We start from the raw sequence: 25,385 nt of genomic DNA on the forward strand, positions 1-25,385 counted from the left end.
TTTTACTTTTTCCTCTTTTACTTCATTATTGGGTCTTGTATGGGAGAGACAAGAAAAATATGCTTCTAGAAAGCAGGATGTCTTTGATCTTCCTGTAAAAGGCTAGAGGTAAAAGACTGTAAACAGAAAAACCCCACATGCTGTTTAGCATACTTGAAGTAAATCCCTCTGTCACCTTAAGACAAATACTTAAAATTATAATTCTGATTATACTATTAGCTTCTCTACTGTTAGTGGTAACTAGTTTATTCAGCAAATACATTCACATACAACATTTTATGACGGTACATTATTGCATTTCTTTTTTATAAGAGAGTGATGGTTGGAAAAGTTAATATAGAGACAGGTGTTCTTTCTGTGGGCACTCTGGACAATTTCAAAGTGTTTGAGCTATGTTAACTGAGTGAAATTGCCAATTTAAATATCTTCAAAAAAATACTTTAAAAAATTAATTGCATCAAATACTATGTTAAAAAAAGTGTACATTTTATTTTAAGGGAAGTAACTAAGTATCGGATGATAACTGATTTTACAAAAGCTTTTGTATTTGCAAGCTAAGTATCAAACACAATTGCTTCATATTTTACTTGTTCCTTTCTTATGTTCTCCAAATGAATAAATTGCAATACGAAAAGTAAACTCCTTTGTTTTACTAGAAAAGACATCATGCTGTAAAAGCAAATGCTTATTTTACATTTCAGTTACCCAGAAGAAAATTTTATGATCTCCTCCGACTGCACATAATGGAAGAGTTCTATGCCATGTCAAACCAGATCCTACAGCCGCAGTGCCAGTAAGAATGGGCTTTAAAAAGAAACACAAAAGAGAGAGATATCAATACACCTTACCATATAAATGATTTCTGTATGTATCACATATAAATATATTTCACATACACCAAGTTGCATAGACAAATAAATACCATAGATTTAGTACTCCTTAACCAGTGGTTAAAATACAACAGAAATCCAACTGAAAAATCTGATTATCTGCTACTTAGTTCCAGTAGCTACTTACTATGTTTAAGTGAGACACAGCAAACTATTCCATGATAACAAATTGCTGCAACTACTTTCATTATTATTAACATAACGATTATTTTAAAGGCATACTTTCAAACTTTTTAAAAATTAAATTACTTCCTGTTATTTAAGCGTACTCACAACTAGTACGTTTGAAAGTAAAATTTTTACTGTAAGCACTACAAATGTATACTAACTCCAGCAAAACCAAAATATTTCTTGTGCTTTGTATTCATTGTCTCTGGATTTATTTACATTAATGGTTTAAAATATAATTAGTTCAAACCTGTAAAATACACAGCTAGCTGGTTTTAGCCTCTTTAGAATTGGAAATACTGAAAAATTTATTAAATAACAGGTTAAATGTGGTTTTATTCCCCTTGGCACTGATAAAGCAAAGCAAAATAAATCATATAGGTCAAGCAGGTTTTAAAATATCAGGTTAAGTGTGATTTTTTTTTTTTTTAACTCAGCGTGGATGACACAAAACAAAATAAAAGAGGTAGACCAAGCAGCATTTCTGGGTGGTTTGGACTAGTTTTTAATTGTCGCCTTTCACTATTTATGAGCCTGATTTGAAGAGAACAGATGCAACCCCAGTTAAAAGCTGAACTCAGAAATTTACCTGGGGATGTCCTAAATGATGAACAAGCAGTTGAGTAGTTGTCTTTCCTGGATATCCAGTAGTTGCAAACAGATTTTCATTCACTTGGGACCACCTATGAGTAAAATTAACGTGTTTTTTAAATATCCATATGAGACTACCAGAAGCGCACACAAAGTGGAGTTCTCTGCCTTGTGGTTAACTGTGTGAAGCTGTTAGATATTCCACTAACACCAGAGAAAAGGCTTCTAAACGATTCACGACCCACAGTCCTGTATGTATGTCATTGTAAAACAGAAAAAACCCATGGGAATGTTACACATATATTCTAAATGTAGGTCATTCATAAATTTCACAAAGTTTATAGACCAGGTCCCCCTAGAAATTATTTAAGTGAGACACAACCAGGACCCTAAACTCACAACCGCCTTCATATACATAGATGTATATAGACAGAAACCACAGAACAGAGACAACACTTATACCTGAATAATCTGGCTCGATCAACATGGACAGGTCTCTTATCCTGTGGATAACTAAAACAGACATTCAGGTTAAAAACTGTTCTGCAAACAACTACAGCTCATACTTTAAGTACCAAAAGCATGTATCATTTAAATATTGTCTACTCTCTGCCAAGAAGCTGAGGGAAAACCAGAGCATTTCTACAGTTTATATGTCAATTTTCAGTAGGAAAACTGAAGTAGTTATACAGTTTATTATGGTTCAATAATTATCTACTTACGACTTAGCAGGAAATTTTAACAAACACATAAAACTTACAGTGAGAGGTAAACAGTAGTGAGATGATGTCTCAAATGGACAAAAACACAGACAATACTATTTTTAAAAGATAAATATTGCTAAAGATGAAACAAAGAATACCAGGGAATAATCTGTAATGATTTCATTATTTCTGAGGAATGTTCATTTATTTACTGAATAGGTGATATAATACATAGTGCATTTAAGTGCTGTATTAGCAAAGTAGCCACATCTCTTCATGTACTGCTTAAGAAGAGAATAAAGAAACCCACCTCACGGTGTATAAAAATACCTGGAGCAAGTGATATCCCAGATTAGCCAATCACTTCCAGCAACTGCTCCAATTTTAAGAGTATTTTTTAAACACCAGTCTGCTGACATCAGCGGTGTTTGTTCACACTCTAGGGAGAGAATGGCCTGTTGTGTAATTAGATCATAGAATCGTATTGTTCCATTCTTTTCCGCTACCATCAGCTGTTAAGAGAAATTAAGAGAACGTTGTAAGCGTAGCATGTGATGGATCTTAATATCTTTTCTACTCTATAGCAAACCTAGCATCCTTTCAAGCAAATATTAATAATATTAAAATGGGTACAATTTTTCACTTTGTACCAGAAAACATTCTCCTGAACACTATTCCACCAACAGATAAAAAGCACTTTAATCTATCCTACCGTCACATTGTTATACATAAGAACTACATTATTTTATCTATATATATCTTTAGAGATATATGTATAGAACTTTGGTGCTTAGAAGCACCAGTTCTTAACCACCAAAACACTATGCTTTTAGAGTTGTAAAGCAAAAAGTTACTCTTTTAAAATAAAGAAGTTCCAGTTCGGAGTACAAAGAACTGACTGACATAGTGCTGTACAAGGAAACAACAGTATTAGTCAGTGTAACTATAGAATCTGGATTCTTACTTACTGATTTCATGTAACATCTTTCTTCATCCTATAACAGTTTGTAACAGATTTTATCTAAACTTTTTCCATTACAGTGATATATTCAAGCAGTTGTTTATTAAGCATTGTAGAAGGAGCTTCCTGATTAAATGATGAAAGAGGTTTTCTCCATGAGGAGACGATGGCACTGAGGTAATCATGAACAATAATTGCGGAAGGCAAAGAAGTGTTAAATACAATGCTCCAGTAACATCCAAGTTTGCTTGGCAGAAGAGAGCTGTCACCAAAACATGCTCTTCTGCAAACTAAAGGACATGGTGCAGTAAGCGATTTGACCTGCAATAAGCTTTTGAGTAGCCATCAAGTCTGTAAAGTTTTACTAAATTTTTAAAGGGGTTTTTCTTAAAAATAATTAAAATCCTCTGCCTGCTCTTTGATAAGGGTCAAAGAAAAGGTAATATGTACGATTGGTGTAACACTGCAGTATTTTGGAGAAAATCTAGTAATTTTGTTGTGCTAACAAAGTTGCCCAGTAATAAACAGTAGCAAACACACTGAATTGTGATACCACCTGAATCAGTGGTTTTCCTGTATCCTTAGTAAGGACCAGATACTGATATCGGTGGAAAGCATGATGAGAATAGAGATTTTTCTTCCCTATTGCTATGTAAATATTTTGATACCTTATTTGACTGCTTTTCTCTAAGTGTGTGTTCTTGTGGTAGTCTGAACAACTATTTGTAGCTGCTTAAGGCAGCTGACTGACACAACAGGAATAATAAATCCAAGATTGCAAGGACTAGACCATTAAAGAAGCTGAATATTTTGGTATATATCAGCTGATTAATCCTTCCCAGTACCATAAACAGATAAATATAAAAATCACAGTTTATTGACTTGTTTTGATTTTTCAGCAGATATTTTGTATATTCCAAGCAAGAACAACAACGACAAAAAATCTCTTGCTAACTTCAAACAGACACTTTTCAAAACTTGGCATGCTTTGTAAGAGTCTGTGTTATTGGTGAACCGTGTTACCATGACTGAAAAAAACTTGAACTTTTCTCTGGTAACTGTAAGTTAATATGCAACCAGTAGAATAGTTATCAACAATTGAGGTATGCAATCGAGAAGGAATATTTCTGATGGGAGGAGTAAGGGACTGAGGGTAAAATGATGAGAAAGGGAATGAGAATTCATTTACAGTGACTTCACATCAGCAGATCCAACTAATATCCAGTTACCATGTACACCAGCTCCCCAAACTTCAATCCTACTAGAGCATCAAAAATTCATAGTTTAGATAAGTCCACCCTCGTGTTTTTTAAGAGGTGGTAAGGGTGAAGAGTTGGAAGACAACCTTAAAAGCCTCCTCGGGATGCCAGCAAACACTCATTCCAGGAGAACGTAAAACAAAATGGGCCTTCTCGTTTCCTTCCAAATCCCAGACCCTAAAGCAAAAAGCAAAAAAAAAACCCAAAAAGCAAAGTATTAGACTTTTTTTTGACATGTGACTACATATGCATTAACTTTCAGTGCCTCAATACATTCACAAAGGAAGTGACCAAATGAAAGTGTTCGTGCTTTATCACTGCAAGAAGTCAGTAAAAACAGTGTTGAAGATAATGTATCTTAACACTGATGAACTAGGCAGAGCCTCTGTTTAAAAGGGCAATAACCAAATAATTTGACAAGTTTAATTGTCTAGATGTGAAATCTAGATGATAGGTTCCCACTTTATTCTTAAGTCAGCACTACAGCCCTTGTACTATACCATAAATAACAGTGAGACAATACAAAGTGGGAAGGGCAGTGTTGGTCTAGCTAATACAAGCAACCTCGAGTGAAGTACCAAGCAACTTAAATCATCCACATTACCATGTAAATGATAAGACCATGTGCTAAAGTATTTTGCTTGTCCAATATATGAATTTCCATTTTTTTCCTGGTATGACAAGATTGAGTAATGGAAATATGGGAATCTAAAAATGAAACTAAGGCAAACAAAAGGATCCATGGCAGAGGTAACGCCAGCCCACAAAGGGTCTTGGCAGGCTTTTAACATGTAAGTCACATGTGCCAGTTTAATCTTTTCCTTTAGAAGCACCTACCATACATATCAAGCAGTTAAAAAAAAAATTTAAAAATCAACAATATTTGATCAATATGGATTGATAGGGACGTGTATGCCGAAACACCAAAACTAGGTTATGTGATGAGTGAGTATACTTTGGATGCATTTGATGAGTGTTAATGAACAGTGAAGCTGCTTCATTTATAAAATGCAACAAAACCAAACCTGAGACTATTTTACCTCACAGCCACTGCTCAACTGCCTCTTTTCCTACAAAATCAGTAGCTCTGTTGTAGGACAAAGATGTCAGAGCTGTGAACGTCAGTCTGAATCACAAAGCTGCATACTATTTATACGCATTTGCACACTGAAACATACACATATATCCTTCCTTGACATGCAAAACCTTAGAAACAGCCAATTTTTTTAAAGTAGTGTTCTGTCCAGTCTTTTGAGTTAGATGAGTAGCTATGTACTATTATTGTTTATTCTAGAGGATTTTTGCTGACTTCCTCCAGACTTTTTCAGTTTATATCTCACCAGGGGGCTTAGAGCCTTGTATTTAAGAGATTTCAAAAAACTCTTAAATAATACATCATAAGTCTAGACAAAATATATGGGAATAAAGTAAATATATTTAATGAACAATGTTGTTTTCTTATGCCAAACCACAAAAGATCAAATATTTGTTCTCCCTGTAGAAAACACAGGGTCTCTAATCTTGAAGAATCAGTGTCCTTATTAAAAAAAGTCAAAACAAAAACCTGACAACTGTTTAAAAAATGAAATATCTACTTGATTAGGTAATTTAGAAACATACAATACTTTCTTCCACTGCCAAAAATTTTGCCTTGTAGATTTGTCCAAGTCAAATCAACACTTTCCATGTGTATTTACTGTGCAGGGAGAAAATTATGATATAACAGAAGATGGTGAATCATTTTGGCCAAAGGAGCATGCCATCATATTTCCTTCCCTGAAGTGAGTGAGGTTATTAGGTGTTGCGACAGAAATTTATGCTTTCTACCTCCCTAACTTTGTTATTTATAAAATGACAAACTTGTATCTCTTACTTGGTAAGAACAGTATGATTGTTAGTAACAAACTGTATAGGAGAGGGGGGAAAAAGGATAAATGCCCCTCTAGTATTTTCTTCTTTCTTTATTGATAACAAAAATGGTATCATTAAGTTTCAGAAAACAAAACCAAAACTCAACAAACTTGGAAATACGTATCAAAATAGATCGTTGAATGCATCAAGTCCAAGCTGGTATGGAAGTTTACAATTACATATGTGTTCAATTAACTCTTTTCAATATTTCGTTGTGACTAACCCAAGTAAAAAATGTGCAAAAAAGACCAAAAATTTAGCCAAACTGAATTTCAGTTACTCAATTACTCAGTAATCATAACCAAATCAGCTACAGATGCTCAAAAAACCCTCCAGTTTTGTCCACATTCCTATCATGTAAATCAATCCAAAAAGACTGAGCATTTTGTCTGCCATTCAAAGCCTTTGAAACTTTACTAATATTTCCATGATTTTATACAAAAGCAAACTAGTGTCTACTTTTCTCCAAAAATCCTTATTTTTTGTAACCCTGCAATGTGTCACCCTCTTCTCCTCCTCCTCCTACCAACCACTGTTGTATAGACTTCTTGTTGGGCTTGTGGTATTTTTTTTGATATTTAAAAAAAGTTTCCACAATAAGTTTAAAGGAGAAAAGTTTGAATAACCACACTTGAAATAAGGGCCAAGGTTTGAATAATGAAAGGCTTCAAAAATAATATGTAATCTGGTCCATAAATTAACTATTTTTTAAGTAACTAAGGACTGAGAAATTATATCCTGCACTGCTCACAAAATTGAAACTAACACAAAACACAGGTAGTTGTAAATGACGTTAAAGAAAATTCTCGAGCTATTAGTACATTTCTCTTGTCAGTCACATCCTATGATCAAACAAATGCCAACTGCAGTTACGGCAAAGCACAAAGATACTAAAACTATGTTAGAACAACTATATTGTACACTGTATGCATGAATATGGATAATGACTTGCTGTGTATGTGCAGTAATTTTATCACACAATGGACTTAAAATTGGCAAAGTATTCATTAGAACATCTGAAAACATATCCTGTGGCAATGGAGGTTATTCTTATTTTATTTTCTAACTTTCTGTATAATTCTAACTAGACAGCAAAACCAAATCCTAACTGAATAAAAATCATCATTTGCAACAGTAAAAAACATACTACAATTTCAGGCATTTCTCAAATCCCCAGAAAGTAGAAGTAAAAAAGGGAATTTGTTCAACAAAAGATTTCCACCAATTTTAGTGAGTGGGATGGGGGCTAGAACAAACCTTGACATCTGATACCATTCCCAACCACAAAGCATAACTTGAACCGTTGCTCACTGATTACTGTCTGATCTACTCTTAAAAATGCCCAACATGTGTTTTTTTGCTTGTTTTGGTTTGTTTTTTTAATAATATCTAACTTAAATACCCCTTGCCAATGTTTCTTTATATCTCCATCAGGCATATTTCCATGTGTGAGGAAAATGCTGTCATGCCTGAAAAGCCTAGAGAACTATGGAGAAGGGACAAATTCCTGTTAGAGATCACACAAAAAAGGTAAAGAGTACAGTCGTTCCTGAGCACAAGGAGAGGAAGAACTCAGAAAAGGAAAATGGAAGTGCAGAGATTAGTTAACACTGTGGAGCATACAACCAGCACTGGCCTTTTCTCAGGTCTTCTGCCAACTCCATAAGGAGGTGGTTATCTGAAGAAGATCTGAAGAAGATACTAGGCAGGACATGAAAGAACAGAAGGCTGAAGTGGAACTGGATCCCCTCTAGCTGTTCAGAAGAAGAGAAAGATGTAATGTTTCAGATAATTTATAGTAATTTAGTTTATTTTACTGACAAAATAAAAAATTTAGGGTTTTATAAATCAGGTAATGCACTGCCCAACTAACAGTTCACCGCTGCAGAATCTGTACCAGAATTAGGTAGCAGAGCTCCCTATTTAGTACACTGTGCAAAACAAGCCGCAAACGTGGTTGCGTGGGGAGAAAGGGGAAATTCATCTGTGCTGCCTAGCACTACTCCACCAGGCACAGCCATCTTAAACTATCTCCCGACTCAGCACACAGGTTCCTAAAGTGGTGCCTGCAGAGCATTTCCTTCACTTATTTTTGATCCACGAAATAAAAGCCTTTTCATAGAGTAAATGTGTAAATACTCTATTGGAATGTTGACCCACGTTCACCAGTTTCTTCTGGTGATCAAAGGAAATGTCAATGTTATTCAAGAATTAGTAATCACAAACTTTCAGATTTTGGCATTAAAATCCACGTTACCTCTAGCTTCTTGTAATATCTACTTGGATATGCAAGCATTGATCTGTTTTTCACTGGTAACTGTGGGATATAATTCTGATTATTCTCTGTAATGTTGGTAGAAGGGGAGGAGGCAAGGGAACCGCACGTGTACTATCTCAAGCATCTCAAATGACTGCTCTTTGCTAATATGCATTTCAGAACATGCACTCTCAGAAATAAGTCCAAGAAATGCACACTACTACTATTACTGCTACTGAAGTACCCTTAACGATATCTAAAGCAAAACCAGAGACTAAGCCGTATTTTTGCAAAAATGTGAAGCTTCAGTTGTATCCTTTCAACCAAAGAAAAATTAGCTGTTAGAGTTATCAGCTTATTGTTCCCAACATAGATGTAAAACTAAATGCTTTTGTGGTATGACTGCTACTGAGAAACTCAACTACAATTCTGCCAATGGCTTTTTAAAATACAAGGTAACTGATGAACAAATCTAATGCAATGATTTCTATTTAAAACGATTTATAGGCTAGACTACATTCTAGGACTGTGTGACCCTTAATAAGTTGTAATACGTAACATAGGAAATACCTACCATTTCATCCACATATTTTGAAGACTTCCTAACTAAAGGCTTATTCATCCACACTTAAGGCCAGACTGAAATAACATTCCAAACATTTGATTTGGAAAGTGATGATTTTTTTTTTTTTTTTTTTTAAGCTGACTGGATTCTGTAACAGGAGACCAATTAATACTTGCAAAGTGATGTTAAGTACAAAAGACGCTGTTGGTTAATACTTGCATTGTGGCTGTAAAGTGTAACAGAAATTGTGTAAGACTATAATTGGGGAACATACAAGGATCCATTCAAAAAGTGTGCAAAGTCGAAGACTAGCCTCTTAAAAATAATCCAAGACTCTCCTTTATTTTCATCAATTATACTGCACAATAGCTTGATAATTGCAATCAGCATACCTCAGAAAGGGTAACTATTCTGGTATGACATTTCATATATGAAGAGACACTGAGGAATTCTATCACACAGATAAAGATAGAACATGAAATAAGATAACTTTTAAAAAAAATTTTGGAAAAAAATCCGTAATTAAGTGCAATAAGAATGGGAACATGCAAATAAAATATAATTTTGGAGTCAGGAATAAGTGAGAATGGCAACTTTTCAATATAGTCAAAGACTGAAAAATTAATAAAGTAACACTCAAGTGCAACAAGTGCTGGCAACACATTAATGAACACAAGAGGAAAAAAAAAAACAAATGAGTTACCATTGGCTTTTCTTCATACTGACTAAAGAAAAACCTACACAAAATAACTAAGAGTACCATGTAAACAAACACACTACAGATTAAAAAAACAAACAAACAAACAACTAAAACCAGACAAAACAGTACAATAAATTTTGAGACTCTAGTTTTAGTTTCCAATGATCTCAAACTTTTCCCCTGGATCTCTGTCCAGGGAGCAAAACCAACCTGGCAGAATGGCGTTTGTGGTGTGTGCTACAGAGAAGGCTGAACTTGACAGTGACTGACAGATAAATTCACAAAGTCCTTCTCTCTGAAGCAACATGAGCCATGGCATAAGTAACCGAACAGAACTCAGGAATCAAAGAACAAGTACATTCACAGATAAAGTGGAAGATAAGTCAACTATACATTGGTTTTCTATTACACACGCACAAAGAGAGGAAGATGATGTAGTTTAAGGAATAATAATAATAACAAAAAAGAAAAAAGAGGGAGGGAGGGAGAGAGGGATAGAGGAGTCCTTATCAGCTTTTTAAAATACGAGCCAATCCAGCACTTCATGACCATAAGAAATTCACATGCTGCTGTTATTAAAGGCCTGACACTGTCAGTAATCATTCAGTTCAGTACGAGGATGGAGCATGATGTGGTTATCAATTAGACTGAAGTAACCTTTTAGCAGCCAGAGGTTAATTTTTAGGATGGTGTTTTGCGTGAAATAATTAAAAGAAACATCAGATAGTGTCAAAAGCTACCAACAGTGGAGGGGTGTCAATCAAGCTCCTGCTCTCTTCCAAACATTTCCTATGTTCTTTTTGCAGAGGCCTTATTAAGTATCAGAACAAAATGCTTTGTACATCTGCATCCCTGCAGCCTCCTATACTGTTTCCAAATCATAAGGAAAAAGACAGCAATTCTTTTTTTTTTTTTTCTTAAGAGTGTTACACAGGGAGTTTCACTCATAGTTCTCATTAGCAAAGTGGGACGTGCACGTTCCTACACTTAATGCAAATGTTCAAAGCAGTGTATAATGCTTTATTTTAAGGAATGAAATGAAATATTCCTTAAAGCTTTCATAAAGGATTTCTTCTTATTCATTAAGCATGCCCTTATGAGAACAAGAAATGGAAAAGCAAATTAAGTACACATAAATATTATACAGAATTTTGAAACTGAGGTAAGTAGATCTCAGAAACTGAGAAAGGTAAATCATGAAGAAAAAACAACTAGATTTGAAGGAAAACAATTAGATTAAATCCAAGGGGTAATTTACTTTTCTACCGTGACCAAGTCTGACTTTCAGCAGAAATGTATAAATATCCTAAATTTGATTTTTTTAATGTATACACAAGATAATTACTTTTATTTATTTTTACTTCAATTGTATTCAATCTGTTAACGCTTAAGTAAAAATGAGTCAAATTTTTGTTTAATATAACAGTAGATGTTTTAGCTATGTCTGCTGCCAGTCTTATCATTTTCTTTAGAATTTCACAATCAAACTTTAAAAATGTTATTTTTTTTTCTATTTTTTAAGAAAGAGTAAAGCAGTTATGAAATGCGTAAAAATGTGAAATACAGCAAAATTTGAAAATGACAATATCCCGCCAAAGATATAAATTAACTATATGAACATTAACTATATGAAAACTAACAATATGAAGCTTATGAACAGCCGCATCCATTTGGAACATAGCCATCTTTGGGACAAAATGAAGGAAGTACTTAGAGCCCAGGATTTGAACTTTTCATTCAACATTGCAGATGTAATTTTTAGCTACAGGAATTTTGATCTTTAATATAAATACAGTTGTGAGTAACTGCAACATGGTGGGTTTTAAGAGTCTTCCAATGTTTTCTTTCTTTCAGAAAAGCAATTATTTTTAAGATTGTGTTAGTTTTAAGGTTCTCCATGCAGGGAAACATGAGATTATTAAAGCACAAATCGTATTTACATACCAACACCTCTTGTCTATGAATGCACGTAACATTTTTATTCACAACTACATAGCATAGATGGCTACTGCAATTATTTTTATGCAAGAGTATTTTTAATTCAGTTCTACTTCACAGCTGGGAAGAAGTCTTGTGTTGTGAGACCAACAAGGGCAACAAAGCCTATGTGCAAGAAACAAGAATTCCTGAATGACACAGCAGCAATTTAAAGGTAAGAACATCGAATATAACCAGTACCTGACTTACACTATCTGTCTTCCAACCAAAATGACTGAACCCAGCTCTGAGATGTCACTGTTGCAGCAGCTCACGGCAAGATTGTTCAGTGCATGAAAACTGAAAATCTGAGTTCTTTAAGAGATCTCTGCTAAACATACTACTGAATGAAAAGCAGGGAAGATCTAAACATGTTTGTATATATTCTGTACATACTGAGGCATTGTGTTAAGACTTTATTAAGACTTAAAAGCGGAACTCTAACAAGACAATACCCAAACACTCAAAACTTCACGTTCTTGTACTAATTGTTCTAGAACTTTATTCCAAAGCTATTAACAGATGATGTATCCTGAGAATAACTTCAGGATAGAAACTCAATACAGACAGAAGAATTATTCCTGCTCTTACATTACTGCTGAAGCAAATTACACAGTAAGTAAGGAATGATTTTGGTAAGTCCCAAGGAATGCATTTTCCATTAGTTTTGAAAGTGTAACCTTTAAATTCCATAAAAAAAGTCTTCATGCTCCACATGCATGAATGGAAAAAATAAGAATTCAAGTAGCCAAAAAAAATCCTACTTACTTCACATGGCTTTTAACCAAAGACTTCATGGTTTACTGCATAAAATGTCTTTCAGAGTTACTAAGCTGAAATCTTGATAGCACATTATACATTAATTATATCACTTTTATTTCAATTTACTATCAGACTACTGGTTTTAAAACAGTTCTCTTTCATCCCAGTAACACTAAGCATTTCATAAAAAAAAATACAAAAAAAGGCCACACATGCAAACAGATTTTTGCTGAATAAGCCCAATATCAGTTTAATGAAGAAATCAAGAATAGGAAATAAATCAGAATAAGCTATGAATAAGTCATACATTTCCACTATTCATTCCTAATGATATTGTTGGGAATATGGACAGGGTGTTTATGGAAAATCTACCTACTTGTCAAAGCAGTATTTCTGAGTTCCCTAGGGGTGTTAAAATCACAGGCCTTTTAGATTTTCTATTTATGGAGGACAGAGTAGCTCATCTAAAACTACTAAACTGTGATTTACACCAGTTGATGATATACCCTGTACAAAATTACATAGACAGAGTAATCATTCTAAGAGCTATTTCCTTCTCGCTTAGCAAGCAGAAGATGGCTTAAGTGAAAAATGTATTTTTTTTTCCCCTGAGTACTACATGGTCATTTATATAGGAATCGATATGATGGTAACTTCAAAGATCAAATATATTAATCCTCCAATAGAAGAAAAAGTAAAACAGTTCCTTAATTGAGACAAGTTTTGAATTACCACAGCTATTACAAAGCAACATCACAGATGATGCTTTCTCAAGTCTCCTGCTGATACCGCAACGACTTGCAAAGCCTGCATAAGTTCCTCCTCATCTCTCCAACTGTGAGCTGCACTGGGATAAGAATAGCGGCTTTATAGATGAATGTGCCCTACTCGAAGAGGAAGGAAAAACTCCCGTACTACAAAACCTTAACCAGCATTTTCCTAAGTATTTAGCCATGTTTCCCTTTTACTTCCAGTTCCAAATAACTACGTATATGAGTTTGAAGCAGCTATAACCATGGCATTATGAGCTGCCAGTACCACTGCATTAGTATGGTACTGTCCTTAGGCTATGTAATCCCACCTCCTAATAAGGCTAATAAACGTGGGTAAGTGGACAAGTTCACATACATACACTGCTTTCAAACTTGACTCATCTGATGACAGAATGGCTAGAGGGTCTGTACAGTTCAGTGCTGAGCTATGCATGTCTTCTCTCTCCTATTCTCATGGTTTTTATTCCTGTCCCAGCGGGGGAGATTGTAGTGTATGTAATTCCAAGACAGAACAGCTTTCTTCACGTTGAACCTAGTTAGTCCAAAAGGTTGCTTTGGAAAAAAAAAAACCACAAGTCACAACAAAAAGCCAGCCCACAACCTATTTAACAAGACTAGTCCACTTGTTGCCTTGTTAGTGGACTAGTCTTGTTAGTGGGCTGGGAAGGACCACTAAAAAGAAATAAATGTGTATTTATTTAAGCAAGCATATAAAGCATACATGCACAGAAAAAGCCAAACACTACTATGTCAATAATGCTTTCAATAAAATGCATACCTGCAGGTGTGATCATCACTTACACTTGCAACTTCTTGACCTTCTTTGGGAGCAAACACCAGATCATTAATGTAATCTGAGTGGCCATCAAATGTCTGTCAACCAGAAAAAAAAAAAAAAAGCTACTTTTACCTTCAAGCTGACTGTTCCATCAGTCCACAATATATTTAATAGACCCACTAAAGAAAAGATGTATGAGTGTTAAGATAAAGCTATCATTTTACATGGAAGTTAAAAAAACATATTTATCAATATCTGGAGTCCTTCAAAATATTTAATTCATGTGTAGATTTATACTGTAGGTGAAAGGACCTCCCCCCCCACTATACCTTGTAGTTACCACAGAGGTCAGCTTGATACTCTTGCTTGACAAAGATCAGTGAATTGCACATGAACTTTTTATCCTCCTTTCAACCACTGCATTTTGAAGGTAGAAGATAATAAATCTCAGAAAGAGGAGAATGATCAGGAAGTGAATGTGTGCATGATCTACGTATCTTAAAGTACTCTGATTACTGGTAAGTAATTCTTATCTCTGAGTACTAGTTTTTACTAGGGGTGCCTGCAAGCAGCAAGAGATCTTTTGCCAGAAGGAGCAATAAACCAGACACTTGTCCAGTATATGCCTTTTTCCAAGCACAAACTGCCTAAGAAGATACATCCACTAAAGCTGGCAGACCAGAAGGAAACCTTCAGAAAAAGCAGTGAGAAAACAGACAATGTATGCTGAAGACTCAGAAAACCAAAACCGGGGAACAATAGACCAAGCAAAACCAAGCAAGCTATACCACACTGCAGCAATTAAGCACAATTTCTATTAAGCATTGAGAAGATTAGATACAGTGCTTTGTGCTCTCTGCTTTATATGCTGTTGTGCTTAAGAGGAAAGAAAATGGGGTATCGTGTACATTCTTCTGCTACTGTGAATTAATAGATCATCCATTCTCAAATAATAGGATATGAGCACTCATGGTGTGAATGTACATGTGAACTGTCACTCAAAAGCAAACATTTACAGTTGTATGAGAAAACACGAAGTGCTTTCAAAGCGAACCTTGTTAATGTGCAGTTGTTCTCGCCAGAAGCTCCTTAACCATGATGTTTTTATTTCACAGTACTGAGAATAATTTATCTATAACAAAAATCAATTTAGCAGCATAGCTTTTCCAAATAAAAGCAAAATCCCAATTTTAGTAAAAATAAAAGTTAGATAATTTTTACATATTTTGAAGGCTTTTCAGCTATCTTCGCCATAATATCAAGACACCTTTTTATTTTTTTCCGCAATTCCATGAAGTGTTTTGTACTTACCTACAGACTTTAGTACTCTTTTGAGGTTTAAAGTATACTCAAAAACCTAAGTTAAAGAACTTACACACATTTAACATTAAGCAAGCATGAAAAATTCATCTCATTTAGGGTCCAGTTCAAAGTTTAAAGTACATTCAAATTCATTCACATGAAGGCTAGGTATGAGCAAATCATCTCTGGTCTCATTAGAAAATGTGTAGCTAGTTAAGATACTAGCTTGCTCCATCTGAGGATTTATGTGTATTTTCTCTCATTGACCACATCTATGGTCTTTTTGACAGAAATCTCACTTAAATTTTAAGTCAGGAAAATGTCCATGTGTAGATGTTGTATCCCCTACTGTTTCATCCTATTCAGTCCCACTGATTAAGTCTCAAGGCATAGCTGCTCTTGTTTTGCCCAACAAGGTATCATAAAAATGAGACAAAAATATCCTCTGGATAATAGCATGACATACAGAGATTGCAGAAGAAAACAAGGTCAAATGAAAACAACCACTTCCACAGTTATCTGAAAGGAAAATACACTATCTGTTCTCTAAGTGTAGCTATTCTGAGGAATAAATGCAGAACTGATAAAAAAAAAATCTCAAGCATGCACAATAACTAAATCCTCCTCCCTACAAATTTTATGAATGCCTCATCAATTTGATACAGAAACATTTTCAGCAGCCAATTTAATAAAATTATGAGCTATTGGAAGAAATTAAAACCTAGTGGAATATATCAGAACTAATACATCCTAAGATGATGCTAAACTATTTAGACAGAAATGCCAAGTCTTTTGAAAATTTTCAGCATTCTGAATTCAAATATCCTGCTTCATTTTAATTCCACAGTTCTGATGAAATATGCTTTTTATTAAATAAAATTTGAAGCAGGAGAGGGAAGCCACAATTCATTTCCAAATGAAAACCTCAAAAGAAGAAAAAGATTTCACAAAGATCCATCAGTGCTATTTTACCTTTTGTTTGTTGTTCTGGGCTTGATCCAACCCATAAATTTTGGATTAGTTGTGTTGACAAAGTAATGCAAAACTCAGTATGCCTCAAGTTCCTTGTTGATAATTACATCAAGACAATTTTTCCACTGGGAAAACAGAGTAAGATTACTCTGTCTATCCCTCCAGAAGCAACACATACTAATTGTTTACTATAAAAGACAAAATGTTCAGAGATTACATTATGACTGTAAATCACATATTTCCTTCAGCTTTGCACATTTTGTACCTCTCCTGAAAACCCCATGTGTAAAGTATGTACCATATGATGGATCAGAGTCTCCCGTGTGTTCATTTTGAGATCATCCTCAGGTTTATGAAATAGCTTTTCTGAGGTATCAATTGACTGTTACTAAAAACCCACTGTATCAAGGTACTGAAAGCCAGCTCAGCATAGCTCACTGAGTATTTATGAACATCTGAGATTTTGCAAATACTTTAAATCAGTTAGGTGTTCCTTTTTTCTTGACAAGAAGTATATAGTGCAATGATCGTCCAGGTATAAAAAAAAGATGATTACCTGGAGAAAGTAATTTCCAAACTTTCTGTCAAAAAAACCCAGAAGATAGTCTCAAAGACAACAGTTTTACCAATATAAACACACTAGTCCACATTCTTCCTTTTCGCTAATGAGTTCCTCACTATCAGGTAAAAATATGTATTTTTAGTTGTTTTCCAATTATTAACATTATACCAAGTCTGACCCAGTAACAATATGGATTTTTACTTTTCCCTCAGTCTCAGTACACTCTTAATGAAATTCTTAGACTGCTAAGTCCAATGATGGAGCTGGAATAAACAAAGCTAACAGCTTTACTGTTAAATTCAATCCAACACTTTTCATTTGTATTGCATAAGCACCACACGATCTTCTGTAGTGTCAAAAATGAAGAGGCATCTATGATCTCTTCAGCTGACAAAAATCAAATTCTCTAATCCTTCTGTCTACATTGGATACTGGAGGAGCTTATTCATATCAACTGGAGTTGAATAATTAAGACACTGTAGTTACTTGTTTCCTTCTGGGACAAAATGATTTCTATACTTCTAGTACTTACAGCTGTGGCTGTTAAGCCTAAATACCACATTCTAACGTCCAACACCTGTTGTACTAATGCTCTGTGGCCTCTGTACTCACTACCTATCATAAAAAATTATTCTGATGTGTTATGCAATGAACACACTTTTGCAGTAGAAGTTCGTAACTGCAAGTCAGAGTGTTTTCTGCAGAAAGAAGTCCTAAAGGTAGATGATTCAGTTCTCCAAAATAATGTTTTGTGTGACAAATAATTGCTATCTTAATGGAAATGTAAATGTGGCATTTCGAATTTATTTTTAGGCATTCAGTAAACGCTACTGTGTAATAAATTGCCCTAAATTAGAAGTGCATGTTTTAAAGTGTCATTTGTGTTGGTCAGATACCAGAAAAAAGTCTTGTCAGAACCAGGAAAACAATAACTCATCACAGAAATTCTATTCTGAAAAAACAGCATTCAGCAGACTGTGCTACTGAGTTGCCCCCTTTGCTTGTCTGGTTGTAATACAGATCATGCATTGATAATAAGATAGAAGTGAATCATCTCATTGGGCATATTCAAAATTATTGTTATTTTAAAAGTCTTGTTTGTCATTCTAATTCAGTAATAATCAGCTAACTAGAATTCTTCATTAGAATAAACTTGCCTATTTGAACTTGTATGTTAAAAGTTTAAATTCAACTATCAAAGGTGTGTTTGTGTGAAGTTGTAATACTGGTAATTTCTCTGGAAGCAACTAGTTCCTAATAAGCAAAATGGTAGATCCCATTGGTAATTCCTAATGTTAACTCTGGGCTGTATCCTACATCAGTGTGAAGAGTCTGAAAGCTGGCGTAGATGTGAAGTCTGTTCTGGAAGGTATAGAACGTTACCTTTTGCTAAGGGCCAGGTGATGCAGGGACAGGAAGAGGTATGAAAGTTATGAACTATCACAGCTGAAACATTGGGTGTTTGGCAAAAACACATGAAGTTGGTGATCATTATTTAAACCCAAATAAAAATAATTAACATATTTCATATTTATTAAACGTGGAAAAAAACCACTCATCTATGGCTTGAACCAATGTCCACTTAAGTCAAGAGACTTCTCCTTGATTTTAGCATACAGGCCATCAGGTGCCTTGTTAATCCAAAATAAATTAAAAAATTTGAATTCAGATGCTGAATAGAGCCTGTAGTACCAGGTTTATCCATATGTTTGATTACTTCCACTTATTAACCATCCATCATGTATACTTATTAATGATTTCATCCATTCTCTTTATTCTGCATGCTTACAAACAGTTCTAGAAATTTCTCAAATTGCAATAAACATACATAATTAATAAGTAACTTTACATTCTGCTAAAAAGTTAAAAGAATTAATTCATAACATTAAAACCTGTTGTCTGCAGCATCATTAAACTGGCAGATATTATATAAATAGACAACTCCAATAAGGAATGACACACAACAGCTCACAAGCAAAAAAACATTAAGAACTTTTAGAAATATTTTGTCATAAGTGCTACACAAGTTGATTGTAACTATGTCAGTTATGCCACTGCCTGGGTGACAAAGCCATATAAGATGACCAAACATGAAAGAAGGAAATTAAGGCTAAGTGCATGTATAAAGTAACATAAAAAGTATCTTCTTTAAAGAAAAGACGTTCTGTTTTAGTCACATCCATCTTTACTTCTTATGCCATGCTTTTATTCATTCCATTATCAGTATGGCCACATAAGTGATATCTGCAATTCACTTAGTTTCTGTATGATAAATATCATTGTCTTAATAATGCAAATTACCAAACCACAAACAAAAGTCTATTATTTTCTCCTTTATACTTAATACACAACTCTCACCAAAAGTTGCATAATCATACTCCAAAGCACTAAAAAAGAAGGAACTCTCTCCCCTGATTTTTTAGTATTACTTAGTCTTGCTTATTCTTGGCTGAGACCTCAACAAAACAAATTCAAACTGGTTAGAACAAACACCTAATTAATATTAGTACTTGGACTGGGACATTGTTTCAAATTCAGAATTTTGAAGAATATGTACACATCCAAGTGGCATAGTTTACTTGTCTTGCAAACAAAAGGAATCTCCAGAAAACTAATCTTCAGCTTATAAAGTGAAGACAGTATTTTGACCTGGCTTCTTTTATATCACTGGTTTAAGAACACTATCACCTGCACTAAAATAAGGGGAAGTGAAATTGTATTTGAAGTAGACATTTCCTTTGTTTCTATCTTAGAAATAAACAAATGACAGCCTATGGGCATGTTTAGTGTAGCTGACTGCAGTTATGTACTAAATTCAGTATTCTTTCTTCAAATTTTCTACTGTTTGAAACAGTTGAATTGCAACTTCCAGTTCCCCATGAAAGATAAATTACTAAATTTGCTTTTCTTATAGAGGAGTCCAATAACCAATGCCACATAAAATTTTACAGGTGTCTATATGAAGGAACCTTATCCAGCATGGTACTTGAAATTCACCTGTAGAACACACTTTATATTTTAGATGATCCATAAGCCTCTACTTGCTTTTCTTCAATTTGGTTAAATTGTTACATAAACACTTTTAAATCAAAATATCATGTAGCTAATAGTTAAAGTTATTGCCACTTTAAAGACAGAAAGGTATATACAATACAGTGATTCTCCCTAGAGATGATGGATATAGAATCTGTCACAGTTCAGTGCTCTATCTCACACAGTACATTAATCAAAATAAGGCAGAAGGACAGTTAAAAATTAGACTTCACGAAAGACTACATTTTTTAAAAATCAACTTAGCTGCCTTTACCTTAAATTCATTCTTGTCCTGCAGGTCTGAAGTAAATAGCCGTAACTTCCTATCAGAAGCAGCAGTACAAAACCTATACTCACAGACAAAGAAAAGCCCTTCAGTCAATTAACACTGCAATAGCTGACTTTTTATCAGTTTCCCTTCAGTTTAAACCTGCAAAGTGACATGCAAAGGAAAACTCAGATGTTGAAAAAAAGCAAAAGCTTTTATCTTAACTTTTCGGCTTTGGCAACAAACAGAATAATCAGAACTTATCAATAAAATAGTGTGTATCAAGTGCCAAGAATATTTTTTCATGGAAGTAAATGCAAAATATTTTACAAAGCTAAATCTGAATCAACTGTCAATTACTTGAAATATCCCTCGCAGCTGCCATTGAAACTTTCCTTGGAAGAAGTGGCAGAGCACAAAAAAGGGAACATAAACTCACAAATCAAATGCTAACATATTTTAAACAAAAGACTGTACAAAAATGTAGCAGTAAGCAATCACCAGAATTTTGAAGAGGCTTACAAGATACTGAGAACATTTTAATTCTTACGTGCATATATAACAGTTAACTATCTTTCTAGATTTACACCTCAATGGGTCTCACAAATAGCATCTGACCTATTCCTAGACACAGCCCATGCTATGCAGACCATTACAAAGAGCTTTATAAAGCAGGCCATTATAATAGTCTCATCCTTAGTAAAGTTCTTAAAAGATTTCCTTCTTCACAGATGTGCAAAGAAAGAATGAACTACATTGTTGTTCTACTGAAGTGTTCAAAGACTTTGTCAGTGATTTCTAAAGAGTTAGATTTCACCCATAAGATTTAAACTTAGTCTAATATTATGGAATTAGGGAAAAGAGATGAGAGGCAAGGATTCATTGTACTAATTTATTATAAATACCTTATCTGGGGAGGTAAAGCATCAAGTCTAGTTTCTGGACTCCATGCTATGGCATCAACTCGGATTCCATGATGGAACGTTCTTAGTGCCTTATATTGCATGCCTTCTACTTCCGCATCCTCCTCCTGCAGAAATACTGTCATTAGCTAATCCAGAACATCTTGATGAATTCTAACAAATCAGATTGATATTAAATTGAAAGGCTTTCAAAATTACATGTTTCTGAGATCTTTTTAGATTGTAACACCCTCAAAGTGAAAACCCGGTACGTAAAGAAAGTATTAACTTTAAATACCTAAGTACTTAAAAATACATTAAATGATTACAGTCTTAAGCCAGAGGCCAATGTAGAGCACAAAAATCAAAACTGACTTACAAAGACAGAGAGCCCATTCTTGGTACAAGTGCTATCTTCACAGATAGAACTAAAACCACTTATAACAGTATGTTAAGTAAGTACACACTGCAAGAAGAAACAACGGGAACAAAAGCAAGCACATCTTTTAACTTACCTTTTCTCCAAATTGTTTTATACCATGGAAAAATGCTAGCATTTCCAGAACAAAATTCTTCTAACAGCAAGAGCTAGAAAGGTACCCTCTGGCATCTAACATGACCCAAATTACTAACTTGTCTATTCTTCCCACTGGTGAAAACACTGAATGGTGGGAAAGGTGAAGCAACGGTTGAGGTTGCAGACTCGGTCAATCAGTTGACCTCTAAAAAACTTTTAAGTTTTCAAAACATCTAATGGAGCTCCTTAAAGGGTTTTTCTACAAAACCTTCTTTATGCCACAATTCTGCTTTAAGGTAAAGAACCTCTCTGTATGCCCTCTGGATAATGTAGAGGCTAGAAAGAACCTAGCTGAGGAAGCATTAAACTATCCAGAGTTTTTCAATGCTTCTTGAAGCAAGGAGCAAGAATAGCATTTTCTTCCCCTACTATGAAATATTAAATGGCTCCACATGTGGAAGGGAAGGGAATATATGAAAATGATAGAAAAACTACCTTGTACCAGTGGTTGTCAAAATTTTAATTAGCATTTTTTTTAAGGCCTGCACTACCACTTAGAAACAAGATAGAGGGCAATACAAATGACAACAGGTTTTTGTGGTTATTCAGGTGCTATTCAGAAAACTTCCAACAGCAAGACTTTGGGGAATGATAAAAGACTAGTTATGCTGTCAATTATACTAGATAAAGTACAAAAATAATACTGTGTAACAGAGAAGTGAGTTAGTTGAAGAGAAAAAGCTTAAAAATAGATTCCAAAGACAGCAGTTGTCTCCTATTGATTTTTAGGCATGTAGGCAAAAAACCCCCAAAAAACTACTTAAAAAAAATGACACATTATAGAAGTATACAGTACACAGTATTTTACATTTTAAAAACTTTCATAATATGATGACTAAATAATTTAAAGGAAGAAAACATATTTTACTGCTTCTAAGAGTCTGTGAGAGAGATCCAATCACAACTGGGAAAGGAAAAAAAAATAATTATTCCTACAGTCCTTCCTTAAAAGAAGCATCTATAAAATTAACAGACACTTTAGTTGTAAAATTGAAAGTAGTTGTAGTATTTGCTCTTTCACAGTCTAGCTGAAAGGTTTAGAAGGCAATTTAGTATCTAAATAGCAAATGTACATTGAACAAAATAGAACTGTGCAGAAAAGGAGCTTATTACCCTGTGATGATAAAGAACAATGTACAGCAACTATTAAGTCACATATTTCCAAAGTTGTGTGCTTAAGTTCTCAGGTAGCAGACACCAACACTAGGAAGAGACACTAAAATGGGATTACTCTTCTTGTAGATTACTCCTGTTTTCCTTGCAGTCTATTCAGGGAGCGCAGTGATAGGACAAAAGGTAATGGTATTAAACTGAAAGAGGGTAGATTTAGATTAGATATAAGGAAGGAATTCTTTACTTTGAGGTGGTGAGACACTGGCAGAGGTTGCCCAGAGCAGCTGTGGCTGCCCCCTCCCTGGAAGGGTTCAAGGCCAGGTTGGACGGGGCTGGGAGCCCCCTGGGCTGAGGGAAGGGGGCCCTGCCCGGGGCAGGGGAGTTGGAATTAGATGATCATTAAGATCCCTTCCAACACAAACTGTTCTATGACTCTATTCAAAATGAACTCCATACCAGCAGGATGGTAAGTTATACCAATGTGTATTTTATACACACCCACACACACACATATATATTTTTTTTTTCTTGAAGAACAAATATACCAGACTTGTTAATGTAATAAGCAAGTAAAACCCTTCCTTGATTACATGGGGAGTGGAGGAAACAAGAAAGAGACCAGGGTCTTTGTGCAGTAGAGGTGCTAGCAAAGTAAGTTTCAGGAAGCAACTAAGAAAAATTAACAATAACACAAACTAACCTGAAATCTGCATGTCCCAACAACTACGTAATTATTGCCACCATACGCAATGAGGGAACATGCATCTCCACTATCAAATGGATTGAATTTTACCACATGCACATAATCTTCACAATCCACAGTGTAAGCAATGTTTCTAGTAGAATCTTGCTTCATTTTCAGTGGACTAAGTCACAGCATCATGGAAGTGATATCTTCACCAGGATGAAAATCTACATTCCTACATAGAAAGTTTTAAAAAGCATGTATTACTCATTTGCATTAAGAAAAAGTAATAAAGGTATTTGTGGCACAACAAATCAAAATTTCCTGAAACACTGTAACAAAAGCTGCACTTAAGCTCATTATTTTTTGATGCAGCATGCAGTTTCATCAATCAAAAGATTAACTAACTTGAGATACATTCAAAACTGTCTCTACAGACTTCAGCAATAACTGAAAATTTGGTGCTACTGTTGGCAACCTAATGCCAAGACAAGAAATTCAGTAACTGTACACACCAGAAAAATCACATGCAGAATTTTAAAATTTTCAACCAAATCACAGGAAGTGATACATTACTACCTTCAAACTCTGTTTACTTGTGTCCCTCTTTAAAGGCTGTATGTGTCTAACTAAAAGAGAAGTTAATCAAGGCTGCAAAACTGGAAATGAAAATACCATCACGCATAATATTCACAGTTTCATCACTTAAGCCACCCCAACTGTGGACTGAGCACTTGTAACTCTGTACCAAAGAACTTGTAATTTTACTGTATTCAAACAATTTTCAAGAAAATTGGGTTCCTGTGCTGGAACGCAAAAGGCTGAGATACACAAGTCCTTTTAGTCCCTATACAGATGTGAAGCCAGTTTAAGCCCTTCTGGGAAACCAGACCTTTAATTACACATCACATGGAAAACCAGCTCTAAGTCTCAGACCTTTGACTGATTTTGCTCAGTTAATGAACTGAAGGTCTCAGCATCCAAGACTGAGTATTTTGTTTGGGAGCCACCCAGGTTTCACACTGGCATCACTGAGACGCAAAGAGGCTCTCCGTAATTGCAATGTTTATTTATTAATCAACACGACGAACCACCCCATTAACATTAAATACTTCTGCCACATAACTTGTCTAGCTACGCTCCTAAGGCTGAACGAAGATTTTAATCCGATCTGTAGTTTTCTTCCTTTAAGGCTTCCCACGAACTCAGGCCACCAGACTAGCTCCAAGTGAAAATATCAAGAGTACTATTAGCTTCATTCCTTTAGGAAACACGCGTCGGGCAACCGAGCCGTGGGGGTGCCCGTTAACTTCCCCCTCCCTTACCCCCTACCCCCTCCCTTCCCCTCAGGGCCCCGCTGCTACCCCCGAGCGACACTGCCGGGCCCGCAGCGCTACCAGCCCCCGCGCAGGGCGAGGGCCCGGGCTCCCCCCGCACAGCGCCCAGGCCAGCGCGGCTCCTGCGCCGGAGCGGGCGAAGCCCCGAGTTCCCCCTCACCCCGGGACGGGGACGCCCCCGTACCCCCACCTCACACGCACCTCTGCGGCCCCCAAACCGCCCCCACCCCGGCGCCGCTCCTCCCGCCACCGGCCAGCAGCACCTCCCACCCCGGGCGCAGTACCCCTGTGCTTCCGGGTCGCCGGCTCCCACGCTCCAATTGGGCCGCTGCGGAGGG

At 35.4% G+C, this 25,385-nt stretch overlaps 1 protein-coding gene across 5 annotated transcripts; it reads right to left on the reverse strand.

Moving 5' to 3' along the window:
- On the reverse strand, nucleotides 1-25,352 carry NUP37 (nucleoporin 37). 5 transcript variants are annotated; one of them, XM_032996043.1, is made up of 10 exons: nucleotides 25,332-25,352; nucleotides 23,726-23,945; nucleotides 21,339-21,463; nucleotides 20,440-20,512; nucleotides 14,297-14,391; nucleotides 4,660-4,750; nucleotides 2,684-2,865; nucleotides 2,112-2,162; nucleotides 1,648-1,741; nucleotides 1-804 (listed from the first exon to the last, which is right to left on the reverse strand). In XM_032996043.1, the coding sequence occupies exons 2-10, from the start codon at nucleotides 23,879-23,881 to the stop codon at nucleotides 691-693; spliced, it is 981 nt and encodes a 326-aa protein (XP_032851934.1). In that variant the 5' UTR covers nucleotides 23,882-23,945; nucleotides 25,332-25,352; the 3' UTR covers nucleotides 1-690. The 5 variants fall into 5 exon arrangements, with proteins under 5 accessions (XP_032851934.1, XP_042651210.1, XP_032851917.1 ...); XM_042795276.1 differs by lacking the exon at nucleotides 25,332-25,352 and adding an exon at nucleotides 25,311-25,328; XM_032996026.1 differs by lacking the exon at nucleotides 25,332-25,352 and adding an exon at nucleotides 25,249-25,321.
- Nucleotides 25,353-25,385: the final 33 nt, after the last annotated feature.

Source organism: Tyto alba, unplaced genomic scaffold (assembly GCF_018691265.1).
Source record: "Tyto alba isolate M040663 unplaced genomic scaffold, T.alba_DEE_v4.0 Super-Scaffold_21, whole genome shotgun sequence".
NCBI classification, from domain to species: Eukaryota; Metazoa; Chordata; class Aves; order Strigiformes; family Tytonidae; genus Tyto; species Tyto alba.